Raw genomic sequence first — 24,583 nt, 5'->3', positions numbered from 1 at the left:
AAGTGTAAGGTAAGGTTCATGGGCCTAACTAAAGAGCACATACAAGCCAGAAGATGAGCTCCCTCTTACAAGAGGCACATAAAAATAAAACAAGCTGGAAAGAAACAGTAAAGCCCAGAGAAAAAGGAACTGTGCTATCCATAGGAGAGAGGCCCTAAGAAGAGAGACTGAAAAAAAGAACAAAATCGCTAAAGCCAAAAGGTTAAAACAGCAACAGAAACCAAGTGGGGACAGTAGAGGAGGCATTTTAGATGTCATCAATATAGAGCTGATAATTTTAGATGTCATCAATATAGAGCTGATAATGTAGAACTTAGAAACACAGACGCCTCAACCAAATTCTTGCCTCTATCAGTAATTACAGCATCCACCCAATCACCAGTATCTTAAAATGGAGGCAGTAATAAGCATCAAACTTTTCCCTTTAATCTTACCTCTGGTAAGGGGGTAAGCCTTGAATATTTCTGAAAGTGTGTTAACTATCTCGTGCCATTAGGGCACTACCCCTTGTTCCAGTAGGCACAGTTCTCTTAATGATCTCTGCTGTCCCCCCAAGAATGGGTATCTGTCCTCAAGGTGAACCCTTTCTCTACCCCACCAATGGCATCCCACTGTTTGCAGATCATTTCAAGGTCTCTACAGGCTATGGAAAAGAGTAATGGACTTGTAATTACATGAGAAATCATGAAAAGGTAGCACAGAAAGAGTTAGCTCCTGAAATACAAGGCTAAGACATACTGTTCCTTAAAGAAGCAGCAACTCCGCCCAGAGACCAAATTGCTTAGAACGTGACCTCACAGGAGCAACCAGGAGACCATAAAAAGCTGGGCAGCATTCCTGCCCTCCTTCTTGATTCCCACCTGTCCCAGCAGGCGGGAATTCTGGGAGGAGCCCTGAGGCACAGCCAGAACACCAGGGCTGGCAGCACCAGCTGCTCTCAGCCTGCCCTCCCTTCCTTTTTGTCGCCCTCCCTCCTGCCCTGTGTACTGAAGGTTCTGGGATCTCTAGCCAGCCCAGTGCAGTGGTGCCCACCCCAGTCACTAAACCCTCCCTGACACCTGAGTGACCCCTACCCCATGCACCACATGCTTTCTGTACCTTTACTCTGGGGAGGGTTCTGACTCCGGTCCCGGAGGACGTTGATCTGGTAGACAGCTCCATAAGGCTCAAAAAGTTCTTTCAGCTCCTTTTCCGACCAGGACCTAGGGATCTGTCCGACAAACATCTTAATGGCATCTGGGTCTGGCTGGTCTGAATGATCCAAAGCTCCGTTCATCTTGTTGGCTGTGCCGTTACTGTCAAAAACGGAACCAGGAGCCAGAGTTAGGGCTTCAGGGTGAAGGACAGGAAGAAAAAATAGTGGGGGTTGGGGATGAAGAGGCGGAAAGAGGAAGAGGAGCACAGGGGAAAGTGCCTAATGAGTCGTAGAAATTTGAGATGAACTAAAACAAAGCAGAGGCACCATTAGGTTGCTTCTCAGCAGCAGCGCGATGCTTTCACTGCATGCTGCCTCTGTTCAGCACTGACTCTGGAGCACAGGGCAGTGCCTGGCCGCCTGTCACCCAGGGCATGGGCATCTCAGAACCCAGGCTTGGGAGGCAGCTGCAAGTTAAGTGCAGGTCTCTGTTGGCAAGGCTGCCATCAACACATCACGAACCAGCAGCATTATCAGCTCTGCACTGGTTATCCCTGAGAAAGAAAGGCAGAGCTGGATTTCTGCTTGATTTCTCACCCTCTCCCCCATTCCCCGCCCTTTTTCAGAGGTTTTGGAAGAGGGGTGGTAATAATAAAGTCACATGGAAAGAAAATGAAACACTTGGCAGTCCATCAGATGACTAATGCAAGATGCTGGTGATGAATTTGCAGAGTGCGAGAGGCATCCATGTGTGCATCAAATTAGTACGTTGTTGCTGCTCAGAATGGAAAGCGCTCCAGCTATGCAGCTCAGTGCAGCTGATTGGCTGCTTGGACTGGAGAAAAGGGCCAGAGCTTGGGGGGTGGGGGGGAGCTCCCTGTTAAAAAGCACATTGTTTATAGGACCTAAGCACAAAGGGCTTAATTCAGAGAGGCAAAAGTGATCTCAGAATTGCTTGCTTTGTGTTGGGAAAAAATGCAGCACAGAAAGTTGAGTTCCTACTAAAGGACACTGAATATTTCAAATCTTTCACACTCTATAAATTGCTCTCTGTATATCTGACTTCCAGATGTTGCACTTAAGTTCTAAACAATCACACGTTTGGGAAAGAGAAGAAAAGGTCTGCTTTTTCTTCTCCTAGCTTCAGTAAATATTTGGGGCGGATACAAAGAACTAAAGCATAAGCTTTTATATGTCTTTCTTCCTATCATTTCCCAGACCCAAATTTGGGAGAGAATACTTGTCGCAAGCCTGATGTGATGAAGAAGTCATTTTTTTTTTTTTTTTTTTTTTTTTTTTACCTTGGGCTACCCCTCTGACAATAATAAAGAAAACCAAATACCTTTTCTTCATAAACCCCACCCAATACACTGTATACCCCAGGATACCCCAGGTCCTCTCTTTAGAATGCTAAACGTGTTTTGAAGATGCCCTCTTTAGTTCAGTTCATCAGTCTGTGGAAATATAAAGCAGTCAAACAAGTGCAAAGGCAGCAACAGAGTAGCTGCAGCCTTGCAGGCCACCACTTCACTACTTAAGCAGGTCAGAAAGAAAATACAGTAAGCAGGTGTAATTTCACTGTAGCTTCAGAGAAATACCAAAAAAATGTACTAGAAAAAGATCTTAAGCAGAGTTCCTTATTTTGTTGCAAGAAACACACAAACAAAAAGAATGCCTTAAAAGCTGCTGCAGGTCTAGTCCGGAGTGGCCCTGCTTCCCCCAAGCATGCCTGTAATCTTCAGCGTAGGAAAAACTGGGAGCTGTGGAAGGCAGTTCCTGAACTTGAGGACAACCTAATCTACACAGTGAAAAGTTTGTCACATTCACACAGTCACCCCTCCCCCCAAAAGCTAAGAGTTTGTAGAATGGAAAAACAAACAAACAAACAAACAAACAAACAAACCTGAGAGGCAATGATGTCAGACTCCCTTCACTAGGTGTTGCCTTTATCTCTACACCTCTACCACCTCCTATGTGACCACTTTGTTTTTTATCATTGAAGTAAACAATTATACTGTCTAACGTGAAACATTTTAGAGCATCCTTTAACCAAACTTACTGTTATAAAAATGTTCTACTGAATCAAATATTAAATACACAATCTTTTTTCAACAATTCAGGTGTAATACAACGCTTGTTTATATTAGCCTAGACCATTTGTCTTGCTCTCATGCACCTATCTTAGAAAATTCAATAACAATTTAGCCTGTGGAGCTGTGACGGCACAGGGTGGAAGTGGCGCAGCTCTTTGCAGCAGAGGATACCATGTTTATAGCACTTTGAAAGATGAGAGTGTGGCAAGACTTTGGGACAGGAAGGGCTCGTGGTTACTGCTGCTGACAACCAGCAAGATGAGAAGAGGAAGGTATTGCCACAGGTCTAAGCTAACAGAAAGCAGAAGTTGGACAATGACTAATACAGTGCAAGAGTTAGGCCACAGTATAGTAGTCTAATATCTAACCTTAGAGTTCTGGAGCAAGCACTACTTAATGCTCAGATCACAAATGAGTATTCCTTTTATGCTTTTCCAAATAACAGAAAGTAATGGAGTCAAAGGAGGAGGAGAGCTGCACAGAGGGATGAATGCTCACTCCTTTGATCTTTATACATTAGAAAGTGCTTACTTCACATGTCTCCCTAGACATGCTGTCCCTCCCAGACATCTTAGACCTCTTACCATTCAAAGGGCATGCAGAGCAGTGGCAAACACATGGGCTCTGTATCCTGACATCATTGCTTTCTAAACTGTGCTACTTTGAGCTTCAAATCCTTCATTTATAAAATGGCAACAACAGATCCACCTCATAGAGGCACATGGCCCAGAGTGTTCTATAAATGTCCTGCTATTCTCACTATGTATGCATTTCCTTTACACAATTACCACAAGTGACCACCATAAATCTATTTTTAATTAAAAATTCTTTTGGTGTAAATCCAAACATGACTCATATCCTTAGCAGTAATACTCTTATATATACCAATACTATGCTATGTGCTTTACTTTTCTTTAATTGGGTTTTATTTGTTTGTTTGTTTTCCAGTCTTACTTTGTAGACCTAGCTGCTTGGCCTGAACTGGCTATATAGAACAGTCTGACCTTGAACTCACAGAGATCTGCTTGCCTCTGCTTAGCAAGAGCTAGGATTACATGGGTGAACAACCACATGTGGCAATGCTTTACACTTTTAATCTTCAAGACAACCCTATGAGAAAGTAGTGTTTTTCAAATGCCAACATCTGAGAAATAAGTTCCTTTTCTAAGGATACCAGATTATGAACTATAGTTAGAATTCAAATCTATGCCTCTGGGCCCCAAAATGCCAAGTCTTTCTAACCCACCATGTACTACATCCTGTACAATATGGCCTGAGTGGAGGACAGACAGCTCAAAACAAATGAAAGACAAAATCCAAAGCAAGTCCTACTGGGTTTCTTGAATCACACTCCCAAATAAAAACAGAAATGCTGGGAAAATGTACACATACCACTCCTCTATCTGTAGGAAACATGCTGCAAAGCACCAAGCTTATGAGACTTTAGGGCTCTTTGAAACCCACATCTTCTCAATTACCACATAAGAAGATCACCATCTGTCCAGGGCCTTTCTTCTCTACTTCTACAGAGTCCCTTGGATGAGTAGCTGCCATGTATCCTTTTTACATCCTTTCTTGTCTGCCATTTTGGAAACTATCATTTGGGAAGTGTACAACAATTCTGTCTGTAAGGAAATCCAGTCATATCTAGTATAAACTAAAACCACCACCAAACATTCCCAATCCAAAAAAATTTTATTTGGGCTATCCATATGACAATGACTCTCTTATTGTTACTGCATCTTGATATATAACAATTTTATTAACTTTGTTTTAATATACCTTAACTTTTCCTTTGGACTCTGAATCTTTTCTCTTGACTGAAAATATTTCTTTTGGCAATCTGGTGACTTCAGTTCTCATGTGGCTGTAGGTATAGAGACTTCTGAGTTAACCAAAGATCATGTGTTAATTGGGTTTTAAGTTAAGATATTGGGGATTCTTGCCAGCGGCTATAGGTAGCCAAGGTACTCATCATAGAGAATTATAGATACATATACCCCATCTCAGCAAAACCATTTACTAAGAGCTTTGTCAGAAAAGAGTCTGAATGACTTGGAAAAGTAGGACTAGCTTGCTTTTCTTCATTCTCTCCCTTCCATGGAACACAGTGTAGTGCCTTTTATAGTGTACAACTTTAGACTCAAATCCAAATAATATTAATAGAGGGCCTATCCTCTGCCAGAAACCTTTGCCAAGTATCTGACACACAATATCATACCAGCTGCAGTTGGAATCATCCTCATCTTAGAAATGAAGCAAATGAGGGCCACAGAAGTAAGGTGCCTTTCCCCAATGCAATAACTGTAAGGACCCACACTTTAAAATCTGGATACAGTAAGATTTAAAAGCTACTTGTCTTCCCTTCCTGTTCCATGAACTAGTCTTCTTTGGAGAAACCCTGAGGTAGTGGTGTTTCATAAGGACTCTGTGACCACTTGCAGACCTTGGACACAGACATATATGTCTGTGGGCACCCTGCCTGAAAACTTCAATAAGACCCTGAATACCAATTTTGTTTTGCCCTTGGCAAAGAACCTACTCTACGATTCCTCTAGGACAGGTGCCAAGAGGCACGGGAGCATAAGTCAGGGAGCACGAGGCCAGGGGACACTGCTGGCAGGAGCCTCAGAGCCAAGATGAAAAGTAACGCTGTTGGGCGGGCTGCAAGTGCTCACACGTTGCTTTCAGCGCTGCATTGACCTACTTCCCTACTCCATTTTCTAGTAAAAAGAAATCAGATCAACAGAGAATATGCAAAACCATCTGTGCTTCCTCTGAGAAAGCAGAGTAGCATTAAATGTAAGCGGTTCATGTATTATTATCATTAACGTCAGGAAAACATTTTATAAAGCCTAAAGTTTTTCAAGTTTCCTTTTCAAGACTAGAAGCAAAGAAATAGATTTCTGAGTTTTGTATTTTTGCCCTGTATTTGTTTTCTATATTTAACTTCCTTTATCTCAAAAACAAAAGAAAACAACAACAACAAAAAAAAAACAGCAACAAACTCACAAACTTTCAGAGTGGCAATAATAAATTCCAAGTGCCAATAAATATCCACATTAATGCACTAAGCCAAAAATGCTATGAAAAAAAAATACCAAAAAAACTGTCTCTGAGTAACTTTGCACGAAGATAGCTGAGCTTCTTGTTGTTAATAAATAATAATATTGTTCTTAATGTTTTATTTGTTTGGCCTTTACCTTACTGTTTTATTTCTTGGGATGATGTACATCAATTTAACTGTGTGGCATCAAGGAAAATCAAACAACTCCTCAGTACCTCACTCATCCCACTGTCAACCAAAGCAAACAAATAGTTATGAATTTAACTTTATTTAAATATAAAATATAATAAATATATGGCTATAATTTCTACAAAAAGGCTATAAGAAACACTAATTCATATAAATGCTTGTATTAATGTTTAAAAAATATGCTATCTCTAGTGTGTTTAGTTATGGTTTGGATGCAGAGAATAACTTACTGGAAACATAATTTTGATAGTATGACCAGCTGCTTGAAACTTTGATATAATTCTACAGCCTGTGTCTAATTTAATCCCCAAAGCGCATAGGCATCTACACACAGGCCAGAGAGTTGACAAAGTGTCATGTACGCTGTGGGGAGCAACATAGGCTTAGATGGAACTGTGAGTGGCCAACTGCCAAGGGTGCTACCAAAGAGCCACCTCTCTCAGGATGTCCCAGCATTCTTCCTAACAAAATTAGCTGCAATCTCATCATTTCAGTCAGTGGACAAAGCCACTCTTTCAATGGGTTTAGGAATCATTTTCTCATACTACTTTTACTTAATAGATAGTGTATAAAAGACTAGGTTGTTTGGTTGTCACAGCAAACTATCCAAGACAGATCTGCATAAGGAAATAGAAGAAGAGAAGACTGGCAACGTGTCTGGTGCTTCTGGAAGTCCACAGGATGGGCATGAAATTCATCAGTATTAAAAGTCTTCTACACTGTCCATCTTAGTGATGCTGGTCATTTAATAAGAACATTATCTTCTCCACAAAATAGCAGCATGGCAACCAGGAGCCAGGCAAAACCACTGTATGGAGTCTTTAGAAGCCACACTACGCACATACGTCCTAACTCTAGCAAGGCTGTGGGTAATTGAATATTTTTATTAAATTTAAAACTCTCTGGATATCAATTATATCACCAATAAGATGTAACAATAATAATGCTCCTATATTTACTTGGAAGATACTGTTATCACTTACCATGTTGAATTACATTCATACCAATTGTAAAATAAGGGCCTAGATTCTTTGGGGTGAAATGGCACCATATCTCTGGGGTGAAATGGCACCATATCAGCAACCAAAAACTTCATGGAAGATTAATGGAATAAATAATACTCAAAATATCTGAAGGTGATAAAAATTCTTTTCTGGTGGTCAAATTTTAAGTAAATTAATTTGTGTTATTATGAAGAAAAATTCAAGGTTACTTGATGGACAAATGCATGTAATATTGCTTGTCCATAAGTTCTTTACAAAAAATGAGGGGAAAAGAAATGTCCTAAGAGTATATAGAACAGACAGAAGGCACCAGAGGCCCACCTGTTGCATGGCCCATCCACAGCAGGAAGCACTCCAGTGTGGTGGAGAGCTGGGAGAGAGAGAGATGTTGGGTTTGAGCACTATGAAGAGAGGTGGAGCTGGTGACAAGCATGGAGAGACACAGCCTGAGCTGAGAAGCCTGTGCTGCCACTAAGGGCCATGTCTGAGTGCATGGCCATGCAGCAGCAGGGGTCTGTGTCAATATCCATTATTACCACCAAAGGCCATGGGGACATCCCTGGACTGGGCTGCCACCTAGGACACTGCTGATGTCCAAGGGCTGTGCAGAGCTGGCGCCAACCCTCACTGGCTGCAGCACTCTGGAAAGCTGAGCCCATACCTCACCTGGGCAGCACAGCAGAGCTAGCCCTGGTGGCGTGAGTGGGGGTGAGCCAGCTCCAAGGGCATGAGAGCCAGAGAGCTGGCCCTGCTTTCTGCCAGCTGGGGCACTGAGTGAGCTAGCTGGGGCAGTTCTGGAGAGCTGGAGATGGTGGTGTGGGTGCTGAAGAGCTGTCAGGCTGACCAAGTCAGCTACTATCCAGGCCTAGATTCAGGGCTTTGAGTTGGCCCATCAGAGCATCTGTACCATTTACCTGAACAAATGAAGGGGTTAGAGCAAGCAGAGTGAAAGCAACTTGGAATCTGCTGGATCTCCTTGACTCAGGACAGCAATAGGACATCAGAGGAGAGTCCCAGTGAGGATCCATTGATAGTGCAGAGGAAGCCAGAGGCCTTGAACCAGACCAATGACTCAGTGCAACGAACATTTGCAAGTAAAGGTGTGTAAAAGGGTGTATTGTGTGACAGGCTGTGACACACTACAGCTTCCACAATGAGATGTGCATGGGCATTTTTTAAAAATTATTTGTTGTTTTTTGGGGGGTGGGGAGGTTGCAAAGGCAGAGGGTAGATATGAAAAAATGGAGAGATAGAATGGTAGGATTGGGGTGTATGATGTGAAAATCACAAAGGATCAATAAAAAGTTTTTTAAAAAGAGTATACTGGACATTATTTTCTTTCACAAGCAACTTAGAAACAACATGTTTGTCATAGATGTTTTAGTAAATCACTAGCGTTAATACTGGATTGTATTTGGTCAGAGATCTGAAAGCTATACATCTGTTATCAGGGTAAGAAGTAACCATGACTCAGGGGGAACTGTTCCTCTTTAGAAAAGGTCACAGAACACCAGCATTTGGACTCACCAAGTGAAAGGAAAACCTGATTACCTTATCTCCATTTGACTACTAGTAAAAAGCAGAAAGCTGGAAAACCCCTGCAAAGAAGTAAATTTGGAGGCATGCAGGGGTGCATGATGGCTGAACACACAATAACCCTTGCTGGGAAGGCGGCAAAGCACTGGCTGCAGACGGCCCTCAATGAAAATCTCGTTTCCTGCTGTGATTTGTCAGAAATTGTTTCATGGACTTTGTGGCTTGAGAAGAAGGCATTTTCACTAGGAAGCTAGGTGTTTCTGATGAATGTTTAGAAACGGTACCAGAAAAACAATCATTTCAAACAAAAAATACAGAGGCCCTCACCTTTCCAAAGTGCAGAGACTCACTAAACTGACACACCCTCTGGTGATAGCCAACTGCTTCCACTTTACAGGGGCGGAAGTTCCTCATGCTGCCAGTTGAGAGTGTTTTCCAGTTTGCTTTACTTGCTCACACTTGACTGCTGAATGTGCCTACCTACTGTGGGCAAGGAACTAAAATGGCTCTGTAGGAAGACTGAGAGGAGATTAGTTTGATTATCAACGAACTGAAAATTAAGATTGTTATGAAATGAAGATAAATGCTGCAGGAAATCAATGTGGGTTCACACTTTCCAAATTGAACACTGATTTTTTTTCTTTTACTCCCTACTTATGTATAATCTAACTTAAAGTAACTAAATAAATAAAAAATAAATGTTGCACAAAAGAGGGAGAAACAATATAGACATAATGTCTGGTTTCCTACAGACTAGGTTTTTGTAACTGTGACTCTCAGGGAAAATAATCCCTACTTTAGCCACTGTGGAAATAGTGCCTGGATTTATTCATGTATAAGACGGCTACCAAGAAAGCCTATCATCAACCCTACTCACTGCACACATGCTATCCAACTCTTAACATTGCTCTATGGAGAATTCAAATATCCTACAAGTTATTACTACACAGAGTCCTTTTCATTTCTCCCATTTTTGTTTTCATTTTTATAATTTGTATGTATACATGTATGTGGGTGCATGTTTACATGCTTATGTGGATGTGTGTACTTATGTACATAGCATGGGTGCACATGCATGGTGAGTGTGGAGGGCAGAGGTCTGTATTAGATGTTTTCCTCGTTGCCTTATTTTAACAAATAAATTCCATTTATTTATTTATTTACTCATTTATAGTGTAAGTTTTATGTGTATATATATATGTATATATGTTGGTACAGGCATCACAGTATGCATGAAGATGTGGGGAAGTCAGAAGGTGACTTGAAGAGTTGCTTTGTCTCCTTTTACTATGCAGATCCTAGGGATCAAATTTAAGTCACCAGACTTCCCAACAAGCACTGTTACCTAATGAGCCATCCAGCTTGCTTTCCGCTTTATTTTCTGACACAGTCTCCCACTGAATCTGGAGCTCATGGTTCAGCTAGGCTAGCTGGTTAAAGAGCTCCAGGGATATGCCTGGTGCCAGTATTACAAAGACATGCTGCCGTGCACCTGTTTGTTTGGTGTGGGTATGTGGGGGGTGCACATATGCATGTATGTGAGCATGTTGGAGCACAGGGGATACAAAGTAAGGTTCTCATATTTGCTTGGCAAACACTTTACCAACTGAACCAAACTCCTCAGCTGCTTCTCATTCTAATTATTAAGGACGTCTTTATGTCAGACAGATGCTAAGTACAATGGAGCTATCTGAAAAATATATAATTTATGCTATTTATGAGCAGAGGCACATATAAGAATCAAGATGTAAAGTGATATGATCTTTAATAGAACAAAATGCACAGCATGGTCTTTTAACAAGTGACTAATATAGTCAAGGTCAATGTTTCCATTTAAACAAATCAAAGCCAAAGAAAGGATGGTAAACTCTTGTTATTTCACTTAGTTGACCATGAGATTGCTAAGAGTAGGAGGGGAGGAGCACTAGTAGGGTGAGAGAGGAGGCCAGGCGATGCTGACTAAGGGGATGAGCCCCAGAAGCACTTCCTCCTAAGCCACTAGGAGAGAACTCTGGCAGAGATCCCTGACTGGGATGGTGGTCACATGTGTTACTGGCCTTGTAAAGGGTAATAGGCTAGCCATTCAACCAATGCTTACAGTGTGTATCCTGGAGTCTATGATACAAACTCTACGCTTTCCTTTCACACTCTGCCAAGTTGTGGATAAAGAACTCTTACTCACTAAGCCATCTCCTCTACACCTCCATGACTTTCTGGGCTCTACTGTGTGGGTTACAGTCTCCTGGTACATACGATAGTCCTGAGAAAAGGAAGTGTTTCATACTCAACAAGTACATAATACAGACTGAATGCTTGCTCTTGCTCTGATTTCTTTCATTCTCTGACCACTGAACATACAGAAACAATAATTAATTAAATCCCTAACTTGGTATAGTGTGAAACTGAAATTCTTGATAACAGGGATGTCTTACTCAACTATGGCCTCAATAAATATTTACGCAGTGACTCTCACAATCAGAACATTATTTAAGGCATTGAAGATAAGCCTATTAGAAACATAAGAATAAAATACTCTGATAGAGGTTTTATCCTGGTGAGCAATATAAAGTAAGTAAAAAATGTCATGTCAGAAATATCATTTCAGTCGGGAAAGTAAGTCAGGGAGGCAGAGTTTTGAGTACAATTTTGACATGAATAAGGTAGTCAGGGAGGGTTTCATCTAGAATTCTAATGTTACTCCAGTTTCTTTTCAATACATACTTCAGTGAATGAAGTAACCTAATAGGTCAGGAAGTCTTAAATGTTGTAAATATTAAATATCATATTACTTCACCATCATAAAACCATGCTATTGCATATAGTACTGTTCTGCAAAATCTTAATAGCTGTACTCTTAATACCAAATAGAACATACTGATTTGGAAATGTATACCCATCCTTTCCAATAAGAAATTATCATTAGTATCTTAAATGACCAATAGAAATGATTTAATATTTTAAATCATCAATAGGCTTTGGTATTAAATTACTTATTTTTAAAAATAGATACCATTAGATCTAACTCCCTAAATAAATTGAATTAAAATGAGAATAAATGTGCTAAAATGCAATGGCTCTTACACTAAGAGACAGAACATCATTATATAAAAGTTTCCCCCAGATAATTTTTGAGACATTTCTTCATTTTTCTGACATTACATCTGGCACAATGAATACAGATGATCATGTGTTTATATATCTGTGTGAGTGCCTTTCCTAAACACAGCCAGATGGAGTCTTTCAAAATGAAATTAATTTTAAATTAATTCACTCTGGACTTACTCCAGTTCCATGACTCTTTGCTTTGAGGCAACAGCCAAATCAATGTGAAGTCATGAACTTGAGAGAGCTCAGGCTCCTTACCATCAAGGGAAAATCAGTATAACTACTGTTGTTCCCTCCACCCTAAAAGGAATTATTCCTCTACTGTCACGAGCCGGCAGATCTGGACTGAACAACACTCAACAGTGGCAAAATGAGGTAAAATTTCCTTTGGGGTTGAACTAAGATCAGGGCTTATATTACATTCAATATTCGTAATGACTTGAGATGATTCCAGTAAAAATCAGTATCATTATTACTAACATCATAGCTGAAGATGTTATAATAGATTTGCCATACAGGCTGAGTCAGGTACCACTGTGACAGGAGAGAGTTAATTCTAAGTGCCCAAAGCTCATTTTCACTGTCTCTAGCTGTAGCTACTGAAGGAACTAGAAACAAATGTAAGTAGGCTTTGCTTGCTGTCAATCTTGCTGCATGCCTTTATTATCATACTTGTTTCAATTGCAATTTAGGTTTCCATGGAGACACAACAGTCAGCTCCAGAAAATTATAAGATAAATGTCAGGCAGCGATAACAGTGTTAATGAAGCTTCAGTGACAAGCAGCTCTGTGCTTCAATAATAAGCCTATTTTCTATTAACATATGTGGAACCTGTCAAAATCCTGGAAAGAATTAAAAATTAAATATCTATCTATCTATATTTAAAAGGGGGAGAGATCACTCCAAATATAGCTTACATCTCTATGGTGGGTAAGTTAGACATACTTGGCATATTTTTTTTTTCAAATATATGGCAAGGGTAGAAGTTCTTATTTTATGAGATAAGACGTCTACTAATTCTGGCCATAACACATGAAGAGCTTTAAAGAGATTTCTCATATAACTCAATGTACCTGAACATAGAAAACCCACCTACTCCTCTCTGTTCTAGATTAGTAGATGACCAACTGGATCACAAGTATTCCAAATTACCCTTGAATGCTCTACAGCCAAAGATACACCACTGAAATTTTAGCAGGTCAAAAATGACAATTGTGGATCTTTAAGAATTTGATGCATTCTAAAGATGCATTCTGAAGATGAGGGCTAAAATTATACCAACCAAGGGATGATTCTATTAAATAAAACTGAAGGGAAAATAAATTTCATTTTGGGGAAATAGGTATTAAATATTACTTAGGAATGAGTTACATTTTTAATGTTATACTCAAAATATCCTTTCAGGATCTTTAGTTAAAAGGAGTAAGTCAAGTTAAAGTAGGTAAATTAAAGGTGGTATTTTTGCACACCCAAAAGACAGACAGAAGACACAGCTGCTCATCTGAATTTCTCCTGAACAAATGATGCTATCTTTGCTGTCCCACACTGTTATTTAACTGATATTATTATTAATATGGAATGGGGTATCTCTCTTTTACTTATTTAACAGTGTTTACTGACTCTACTGTATGCTACTCACTGGGTGTAGGTCATAGTGACAACAAACTGTAGCTATCTGCGTTTCATTGTTTAGTAGCTCATACAACCCAGCATCCAGGGTTCTAAATAAGGTATGCTTTTTTCTGTTCAGAGTTGTTTGATTTTACCGTTATTGTATGAGTGAGTTTTTCTGGGGCAAGCCTACAGCTCTACTTTAGCAGCAGAGTACTCTGACTCTCTGTCACTCTGGGCTCCTTTTACTCAACTATACTCTTAGAAAGAAAGTTAATAGGAATCAAACCTAAAGCCTAGAATACAAATGGGCTACTGTGGTAGAGTGAGCACTCTAGTACCACTTATATAAAAAGTACAAGTTCTTGCTCCTCACATAGTATTTCTCCTGCTTAGAATGTTCCTGTGTTAGCTCCCCACGCCTCTTGTGTAGGTTGCACAGTGCAGCTTCCCTTTCAGAAGTGTGCTGCGTGAGCAGAGTGAGATTCTGCAGGAAGTAGGAAAAGGACAAATGACATCACCAGGAGTCCCCAGTAACTTTTCCTAGTTAGACTTGTATCTATTCTTTTCAGTTAGGTTCATCATGAGACCTGAGAAGTCAGGGATAGTTTTAAAGGTTTGTGCTACAAAAAACTGCCTCAGGAGGCTAGAAAGTAGCTCAGAGGTCAAAAGCTCCTGCTCTTTATACAGGAGACACAGGTTCAATTCCCAGTACCCATATGATGGCTCATAACCATCCGCAACTCCAGTTTCAAGGGATCCTACACTCTCTTTTGACCTCGGTGGACACAAGAGATGCATGTATAGATACATTTGCAAGTGAAAACACTCATACATACAAATAAAATCAGCCTAAAAAATTTTAAGAAGCTACCTCAATTCCTTTTAGTATAAAAATTGCAATGATCTTTTGGCCGGGCAGTGGTGGCGCATGCCTTTAATCCCAGCACTTAGGAGGCAGAGGCAGGCGGATTTCTGAGTTCAAGTTCAAGGCCAGCCTGTTCCAGAGCGAGTTCCAGGACAACCTGGGCTACACAGAGAAACCCTGTCTCAAAAAACCAAAACCAAACCAAACCAAAACAAAACAAAAACAAAACAAAAAAACCTGTAATGATCTTTTGAATGTCTTGTAGCCAAGCTGACTATCCAGAACAGTAAGTTTTATGCTGTGGCTTATAGGCCACAGTGTAGATACTACTGGCGTATCTGCTGGAGTCATACACGCATAAACTTCAGAGCCCAAAATTCTACCAACTCATTCAACCATTAGAGACAGTCTTTCCTCAGAAAAAAATTAAACACAAGCCACACCAAATACCATCAAAAACAATAACAAAATCCTGTAACATGTTCCCTCCATACTTACTGGATGATTTTCTAGCTATCCTACTCATGAAAAAGATACAGAAGGAAAAATAATTCAAAAGCACACACAAAACCCCGGATACTGGCCCTATGACCTATGTGCAGGTCCAAACTGGTGATCTGAATGTAGGGAACACACAGGTAAAGTTGTAAAGCTTAAATGTAACAACTATGATAATGGAATTTAGAATTTAGAACTTCCAGCTGTAAATTAAATTCTATGTTACTACAAACTGGAGAAGCAAGCTTCAGAGATCAGATGATGAGCATATAGCTACATGAGTGCTTACCTGGGATGAACAGCAATGGGGAGGAATGAAGATGCTGAGCTGACTTCCTAATTATGTGCCCATAACTTCATACACACAGAGAAACTTGTCTTTGAGATTTCTACATGGAAAGTTCATTAGTGACCAAAAGAACGGTAAACTTCAAGAGTAGTTTGTCAATGGTTCACCTTACCATGGAGTTCAGAATAAGAGAGTGTAAAAAAGGAAGTGAGAGGAGAACACGAGCTAATTTAGAAATACTAGGAAAAAGATAAAGGCCGTGCTCAGAGAGTGCGGAGCCTCAGGGGTTTTGGTCAATACTTCTGGAAACCACACCATCTCTGGCCACTGTGCTTATATTTATTGACACTGGGTTTATAGAATGGACTCAGGCTTCAGGACATTCTCCCCAGGTGAGATAAAACCTAAAAAACTATAGACTTAGCTGTGTAGAAAAATACAATCTCATCAGCTAATGCAGATGGGTGATTCACTTAACAAATACATTAACAATCTATATATGTATGGATGCAGGGCCTTGTCACACTTAGGAGATTACTCCTCTACACAGGTTCTTGCTAGAATGCAATTGCCCTGTGAAATCATACAATGGTGTTTACTCAGGTAATTTTTAGTTCACTAAATAGCCCCTATTGACAGGCTACTAGGTTTGTTTAGAGTTTTTTTGTTTTTTTTTTTTGTTTTTTTTTTGACAATTGATAATACAAACAATTTGGTTGGCAGGGTTAAAATAAGTATTGCTTTTTTTCTTATTAGCAAAAACATTGAAAACTGGCAGAGAAGAATTATGGTGAAATAAATTAAGGAGCAACTTATGAATGAAATCATTTATTATTAAAACTACTCTGACTGTGTTCTTAATTTAAATAAGGGTAGTTATTTTAACAAAACCAAATATCTCAAGAATGAGGAAGGACAGAATGTTATTCTAACCCAAAATATAAAAAGTGGATTGCTTTGTCAGCAGTCAGCAGGGTATTATACTGCCCTTGACTTTTATTAAAATTCATACATGGCTCTAATGCTGGATGGGTCTAGCTTCAATTATTCACAGCTCCACATTTCTACTGGTTAAAGATAGGAGCAAGCAAGACATTGGGTAAAATGCACTTAGAATTCTATTTACCCTTCATCTAATATTTTTAGATCAGGCCGCGAAAGCAATTTCTTGTGCTCTATATTGGGTAAATGAAGGCAAAGACTATTTCTGGTAAAATCTAAATAATGAACAATGCAACACAGCCCAGAGGTTTTATTGCTAATAAGCTCAACTGATTGTGGCTGGAGTCCCTACCACTTGTTATGCTGATTTTACTATATGAACATAATGCATGCATTTAGGACGCATGTGGAGTCCCTTCCTGAGTAAACCAAATAATGGGCTTTGCTGTTGAACTTTCACAAATAAAGCAGCACAGGTTTTTGGTAGCTCTGCAGGTGCTAAGCTGTAGTGTTCCTTTAATGTAAAATCTATTTTAACTTCACATAGGTCAATGACCTCACTGACACTTTCAGGCTGACCTTCAGTCTGATATGTTATTCTCTCGAATACAGAGAAGCCTCTCTGCTAGTGCTATCCCACTGCTCCTAGTGAAAAAAGTGAAAAAAAAGGTCCTGTGCATGAGCCCCAACAATGATCTACTTGGAATTTTTACAGGCTTACAGACAGGTACTCACAAAAAGGCATTTCAAGTAATACAGTATTATACAACTTCCATTCTATGAGATGAAGATAATAATCAAAACATTTTTCTTCTAATAAAAGGCAAACAATTATATGATTCATTTCACATTCAAGATAAGAGAAATCCATTTTCTTCATATATATTGTGTTGTGTTTATGAAACACTGAACCTAATCCTTTTCATGGGCTTGGTCCACTAAAAAAGATATCCTGATTGATATTCATTGAAGTCACACTCAAAAAGGCTTATGAGGACAAACTTTGCAGAAGTATTTTATTTTCTAATGACTACATAAGGTCTTGGGGATTATAGTGTCAAAAGAACAGAGAGAGAGTTAAGAAACAGCATTACTGTTTAATTACTTCTAACTTTGAATCAAAAATCTTAATAAGAGAGTATTTTAAACATTTAGAAACTATAATGCCATCTCCATGGACTGTCCAGCCATTGGGTTTTGTTAGTACCAATACTGTTGCTAATGTTTCACAATGAGTTCAACGCTAGCCAGGGTAGTCACCTAACCACAAGTATCTTTCATGAAAGCAAACACTTAGAAATCCAAGGGCTCATTTCCTTGAATTATCTTCCCTTTCTTATTCCTATGTTTATTCTTAAATATTTACTTATTTTTATTTTATGTGCACAATGTGTTTTGCCTGCATTTATGTTAGTGGACCACATGCATGTAGTGTCCATAGAGGGCAGAGGATGGCGCTGGAGCCTCTGGAATTAGAGTTATAGCCAGTTTGGGACATCATGTGAGTGCTGAAATTCAATGCCAGGTCCTTTGGTAGAGCAGCTAGTGCTCTTTACTGTTGAACCATCTCTGTCCTCCACCCTCTATGTAGCATATGGGGAAGGAAATATCAGAGGGACATCAGATCGATGAATAGGACAGTCATCTTTCTTAATTCAAGTACTGATCTTATCTAATGGTTCCTAACAACTGTTATTAACACATCATATTATCTCAATATCATTTTGAATAGCCACATTTACCAAATCAACACACTCCTCTTCTGAATATAGATGGCTGATGAATTGCTTTTTTTTTGTACCTAAGGGTATCACAGAGCTCAGCAATGGTAATACTTTACAGAAGAATATATTTAGATATGTGTCTATGAATTGTAAATTAAAGTTGAGGTATCCAATGTCATAGAGAGTCAAGGGGCCTTTGGCTTTGGAGAAAAAGAATCCTGAAAAGACTTCATAGACTATGAGAAGGAGTACATTCTTTAAGAAAGTACACAGCAACAGTCTACAGAAAGGGCATGAGGCTCTTCAGGGAACCACAGAATGTGGCTTAGTGATCCAATGAAATTCTCCAATTCGCTTTCAGTGAAATTTAATTCAGCCAGTGAAGGATGAACCTGAAGACAGACAAGTGGTAACACAGGGGATAATAGAGGGAGAGGGAAAAATGAAGTTTCCAATTGAGATTATAACAATAATCTCTCCTTTACTGTGCAAGTTTTGAATGTTCAGATCTGGAACACAGCTGTGTTTATTATTTTTGTACTCTATTTTTTAAAGACATATTTTTTGTTTTTAAATACCCTCAGAGTCAGCTATAATATAGTACATGCTTGTAATCCTAGCACATCAAAGTGGGAGTGAAGAGGATCAGGAAACCAAGTTCAGCCTTTTGGTCACAAAGTGAATCTGAGACCATTCTGGACTGAATGAAACCTTATCTAAAACAAACAAAACAAAACAAATCCAGACTAAGAACAAGAGTACTATTATGTCACCCACACATTGCCTATAGGACATAGAAAAAAATTAATCAGAAACTAACCAAGAAGCTTCCTGTCTACAGCCACCTTTAATACTGCTGGTGCATGTAGGGGAATAGGTGGTTTCTCTAGTGCTGGGCTCTACAAGCTCCAGTACTGGCCTACCAGGCAAGATGCCACACTAGTGCAATAGTGGCACTACTGTTACAGCTAAGTGCATTCTGATTGAATTTGAAGTCTGATCCATACAAGGGATTTCTAGGGTGGCACTGCAGTCTAGGTCAAAATTCCAGTGACTGTGACTGAGGAGGTCACAGATCCTAGGGTAGAACCTACTATTGTTCTTTTTGTTAAGTGGTTATATTATCAAACTGCCTTTTAAATATTTATGTCTATACCCATAAACCTAGGCAGCTCTCAAACTTGGCCAGAGACATTTCTTTGTGTAATGAGATGAATCTATGGTGAGATGCATATTTAGCCAAAGTGATGAGAATAAGACACTGGGGTTCTGTCCTAAATGGTACATTTTTTCTTTCTTACACTATATCCCAAGTCTCAGGGAGCATTATGGAGAAGGAGATAGAAAGAATGTAAGAACTTGGTGACAGGAAGGAATGTTGTGAAGTCCAGATGTCTACATTTGGTGTGGCTATTGAACTAATAGCAACTGTTGTTACCCTCATGAGAGCCATGCAACTAAGATTTTGGCATAGATGGGGACATCCTCTCTAGGCCCCATCCCTTACTTAGGAGGTGTTGACAGTTGATAACTGCTGGGGAGGGAGAAGCACTCTTTCTTTTATGAATGTGTGGCCACTGGTAGACTCTCCTTACTTTAGTAGATGGCCCCATACCTACAATATATGGGAGCAATACTGGACTAAACATGCAATTTAAACACATTTTTAAAAAGGAAATGAAATAGCGAGGGGCCAGGTTGAGGAGTGGATGTGATTGTGTTTTATTGTATACATGTATGAATTTATCGAAAAATAATATTAAAAATCAAGAACAACAAAAATAGTAAAATAAAATTTTTAATTAAAAAGTTAAAAATATTCTGGTAAAAAGCTTGATTAGACTTTGGATATTTTCTTTTGGGGGAACTTCATGATTTTATGTATATAATGTTCCTAGTAGTGTGTAATTATTTAAAATAATTCAATAATTGCAATGATTGTACTGTAAGATAATTTGAGAAAGTGCAGTGAATTGGAGGGGTTTTGATGCTAGCCAGACCCAACTTTAAATCAAAGGTATGCAGCAGCATTCTTGGCTATGTAAGCCTGGGCAAATTACTTACAGTCCCATATAACTCAGCTTTGGGATGAGCACATGAGGTTTCTCTGTGTTACTCTTATGATTAAACAAGAAATGTTTCATGTTTAACAGAACTGGAAAAGAGTAGGAACTCAATACTTTCTGATGTTAAGAAAGGAAGAAAAATTAGAAAATCTAAAAAAAGTGTGTATAAAATACTGTTTTTCATACTGATCAAAAAAACAGATTACATGTATACATACATTTAAAAACTAGAATCCTCATAGCTTTAACTGCATCCATAACTCTAAACAAAACTTAACTGTGTTAGTCACGGTATTACAGAAGGGTAAGGACTAAGCAGTTCCCATGCACCCCAAGGCCCTGCTGGACACTAAGCCCTATCTGCTTCCTTCTGGTTCTTCCACATTCAGGCTGAACAGAGTTCACTGTTACACCATGTGCTCTCTCTGCAGTCACCCACAGCTCACTTCCGCTCTCTACTTCTTGCTTTCTGTGCTCCTATCCTCATTCTGTAGCTTGTTTGAGAATACAGATTTCCCAGAGCAATTCTATCCTTTAATACCTCCACTCCACCAACTGGCTCTATGCAGACAATTCTACCTGATTCTCATATTAAATATAATCACGCACCAGGCAACTGTGTTTTCAAATATAAGAGGCCTCCATACAACCTACTATTATTTGCTTGGTCAGCACAAAATATATTTCACAGAACATCATGAATCTTGACTCCTGCACACCCATCTGAAGCTCAGCCAGTTCTTTCAATGATACATAAAAGTATCTCAGCCACACAGATGCCTGAGTCTCATTTATGGAACAATTATAAAACTTGAGCAGCAGTGTTTCACATTTGTTCAATTTTGTATTTTTAGCTCAGGCTTTTTCCTTTCATGGATTATGGTAAATACAACATTTACTTCCAGAATGAATGTGTGACTTGCTGGGATCATAAAGGAAATCGCACAACAAGCAGATTACCTTTGGCTATAGCATTATAAAGAGGCAGACAGTTATACTAAATGGCTGAATTTAGTCATATTAAAACTCTATTAAGTTGTTTTGTCTATAACAGAAATTGGTACATTTTCAACTCTCAACCTCTTGTCAGGGCTTCACTGGGGATCCTTTTTTAAAAAGTAAATAAAAATAGTTTATGTTCATTAGTTTCTACAGTTGTTTTCCTTACTTTACTGTCTGATAATCTGTCTTCTCTGCTAACATAGCAGTCGAAATTCAGTAAATTCTTCTTCTGGAAGCTACATACTGTCCATCTGTAAAAGCAGAGTAAATACTTTACCTGTCCTATTTTGTTCAAAGACGATGACATTCCTTATGACAGTATATTCTGTGGCTAAATCCATTCCTACCTCAATCTCCAATTTGTATATTTTCTCTAACTGTCAAACCACAACAATCATTAAGTATAAGGAACATTTGAAAACTTTTTTCTCATAAGTCTGCTTCTTTTCTGACCTTGCTACTAATAAGTCAGATACTGACGTGTAAATGTACTGCTGCAAATGTCTTTAGAGGCAATTACTGTGAAACTTCCTTCCAACATTATGAAATGTAACAGTTTCACTGGATGATGTCCACATGAGGCACACTACTACAAGCTTGGAGTGACTCTGAGCATGTAGCACGACATTAAGTGCAGACACACTAAGCTGCTTTACCTCACTCTACACAGTGAGGCCATTACTCATGTTAATACTATGAGCATATTTAAGGTCCTTACTCCTCTAAGTCTAAGCATCTTATTTAAAAGTTTCACAGGCTTTGAAAAATAAGAAATTTATCACTCGAAATTTTTATTTTACGACTTTGGAATAGGTTTTTGAAATAAAACATGCTTTGGGATTATAATAAATTTAAAAACATCAGGAGACCGCCTAGATTAATGTTTGATACTGTATATAAGAAGTTAATTCAAATCTTAGACTAAGACTAGCACTTGTGATAAGAATTTCCAAATGAAATACACAGCATACAGTTTTGAGGGGCATGCTAAATTGTACAGTAACGCAAATGTTACATATGCATATGGGAATGCTCAAATAATTTATCTGGGAAGAAAAGAAGAATTAAAAATGCAAATATTCTAAATGCTGGTGAAGGTGAGATACATAATGTTAAATAATGACACTAATGTGGTTAAGATCTTCTAGACTGTTTGGATCTGCTTGTTGTGCGATTTCCTTTATGATCCCAACAAGTTACACATTCTGGAAGTAAATGTTGTATTTATCATAATCCACAAAGGGTGAGCTTAACCAAATGTAAACAAAAGTGAATGGAATAAGAAAACTGAAAGTTCAATGGCAGAGACTCTAGGATCTGAAAAGTAGTAATGTGTTTTGTTCTACTTATTGGTCTGTTTTGATTCTGTGAAGCTAGATCTCATTATGTAGCCCAGACTGGCCTCTAACTTGTAATGTTCCAGCCTCCCTCCTAGCATGGGGCGTTGGGCATGAACCTCCATGCCTGGCACTGTAAATGGTTTTTTTTGTTTGTTTGGTTGGTTTGGGTTTTTTTTGTTTGTTTTTGTTTTTACAAGTCTAACATTCCAAAGGCTTCAAAATGTTCAAGCCTCATAAGCATGGTGATTACAGAACAACAAAGCACCATGAAACAGATTCTATAAAGATGACATGAACAGTACAGGGTGTGAGACAAAGGGTAACTCAAGGTCCACAAAAGATGCAAGGAAGAAACAGAACAAGGCTTTGCTCTCTGGAGGAAGTGCAACCTTGGATCTATCAGACCATATCCCCAGCTGGCCTTTCATGCTAGCCTGCTACTCACTGCAAGTGATCCTCCAGACTTCTTTAGTTTTGTTTTTTCTAATTTTCTAATTCTGTCTCTTGCTCCTATTTAGAAAGTTCCATATACTTTAAATACGACACTAATGTTCTTTACTATTAGATAGATTCCACAGATGAGTACAAATCCTTTTTAAGCTCTCCTACAAGAACCACAATGTACTACGTCACACATATTGATGGCTGCCTCTATACATCTCCTCCTTTACAGCAGTACCTGGAACTGGCATTCTACTCCATTAAGAAATAACCACTCAAGACACAACTATCAAGTCTCCAAATTTACCACATAGCTCTTGTTTATCCAAGTGTCTGAGGTGGAATCATGTTTTATACAGTCTCACATAATTTTATCATATACATAACCCCATAATCTAATTTTCTTAACAAGCAGAACAGTATGGTGTAGTAGCAAGATCAGATACACATGACTTCAACCAGCTGGTTTGGAATTATATTGATGAATTGTGTCGCAAGCTTTCATTTAGAAAATGTCAGTTATTCTCTGAAAGATCACAGTATTTTAAAGATCAAAAGAGGCATTGCACACAAAAATTCATTGGAAGGTATTAAAATACTATATGTTTTTGTTTTTCTCCTAAAGTATACTCTAAATGTCTTGAGGACAGGAATCAGGTCAAATAGTTCTTTGAATTCTCAGTTTCATTTATCAAGACACATCCTGTGAAAAAGGAATTAAATAAATAAATATGCAAAGATGAATTGTTCTGTACTTCAAAGTCAATGGCCAAGGGCCGAGGCAGCACAGCCTGTTGCTTGGTAGTCTTTCCACTTCATGTATGTCTTGTCCACACTAATGCATTTTTCACTTTCTTCTGGAGGACATTTCAAGGATGTAAATATGTGCCTGTTGCTCCTTAAAATCCTTTAAAGTTCCTTTAGATAATCTTTAAATGACTTTCATGCCTTTCTAGGAGTTGGCTGGTGTCTAATTCTATATAACTTCACTATTATCAATCTCTCCTACTCAAAGTCTCTGTCCTAGACATATTTTATCATGTGTCACAGACTATGCCCAACATACACTTTCCCACTGTCTCCAGTATGGGAATGCACACTCCTTACCTCCATTTTTTTGGAAAAATTTTATTTGATGCTGAAAAACTTCTTAGAAAGCTCTAAGTAATAAAGTTTCATGAATATGAATTAGACAAGGATCCCATTCAAAGAACCCGTATTTTTATTTTTAGAGCTGGCACAGACATAAAAAAATACATACTGAAGAATGCCTATAAAACTCGATGAATGAATCTAAGTATTTTATATATCTATTGTTGTATTTATATATGTAGATAAATGTGTGTGTGCATGCGTGCGTGCGTGCGTGCATGTGTGTGTATGTGTGTGTGTGTGTGTGTGTGTGTAAGAGAGGGAGACAGACACAGATATACAGAGACAAAAGGGATAAGGGAGTAAGGGAGGAAAGGAGAAAAGAGAGACAAAAAGAAAAACAGGAGGAAGAAGGGGAGGGGGAGTGAAAAAAGGGTAAGAAAGATAAACATAGAAAGGCAGACAAACGGACTCAATGTGAATCCCTGGTTAACCTGAATTCACTGTAAAGGTAAGGCTGGCCTGGAACTCACAAATCTGCTTGCCTCTGTTCCCGTTGCTGGCTGTCCTATTTTTTAAT

General features: G+C 38.9%; 1 protein-coding gene across 19 annotated transcripts in view; it reads right to left on the bottom strand.

The window, feature by feature from the left end:
* The window catches only part of Celf2 (CUGBP Elav-like family member 2), an 810,622-nt gene that overhangs the window by 166,186 nt on the left and 619,853 nt on the right, over positions 1-24,583 (bottom strand). For 18 of the 19 annotated variants that reach the window (XM_076939443.1, XM_076939449.1, XM_076939436.1 and 15 more), the window contains one exon: positions 1,099-1,295. In XM_076939443.1, the coding sequence (XP_076795558.1) occupies positions 1,099-1,276 (178 nt within the window). In that variant the 5' untranslated portion in view covers positions 1,277-1,295. Of the gene's footprint in view, positions 1-1,098; positions 1,296-1,462; positions 1,743-24,583 lie in introns of those variants that run through there. The other variant, XM_076939446.1, reaches the window with a different exon arrangement.

Source organism: Arvicanthis niloticus, chromosome 8, assembly GCF_011762505.2.
Source record: "Arvicanthis niloticus isolate mArvNil1 chromosome 8, mArvNil1.pat.X, whole genome shotgun sequence".
Classification (NCBI taxonomy): domain Eukaryota; kingdom Metazoa; phylum Chordata; class Mammalia; order Rodentia; family Muridae; genus Arvicanthis; species Arvicanthis niloticus.
This window is presented reverse-complemented; position numbering and strand designations above follow the sequence as displayed.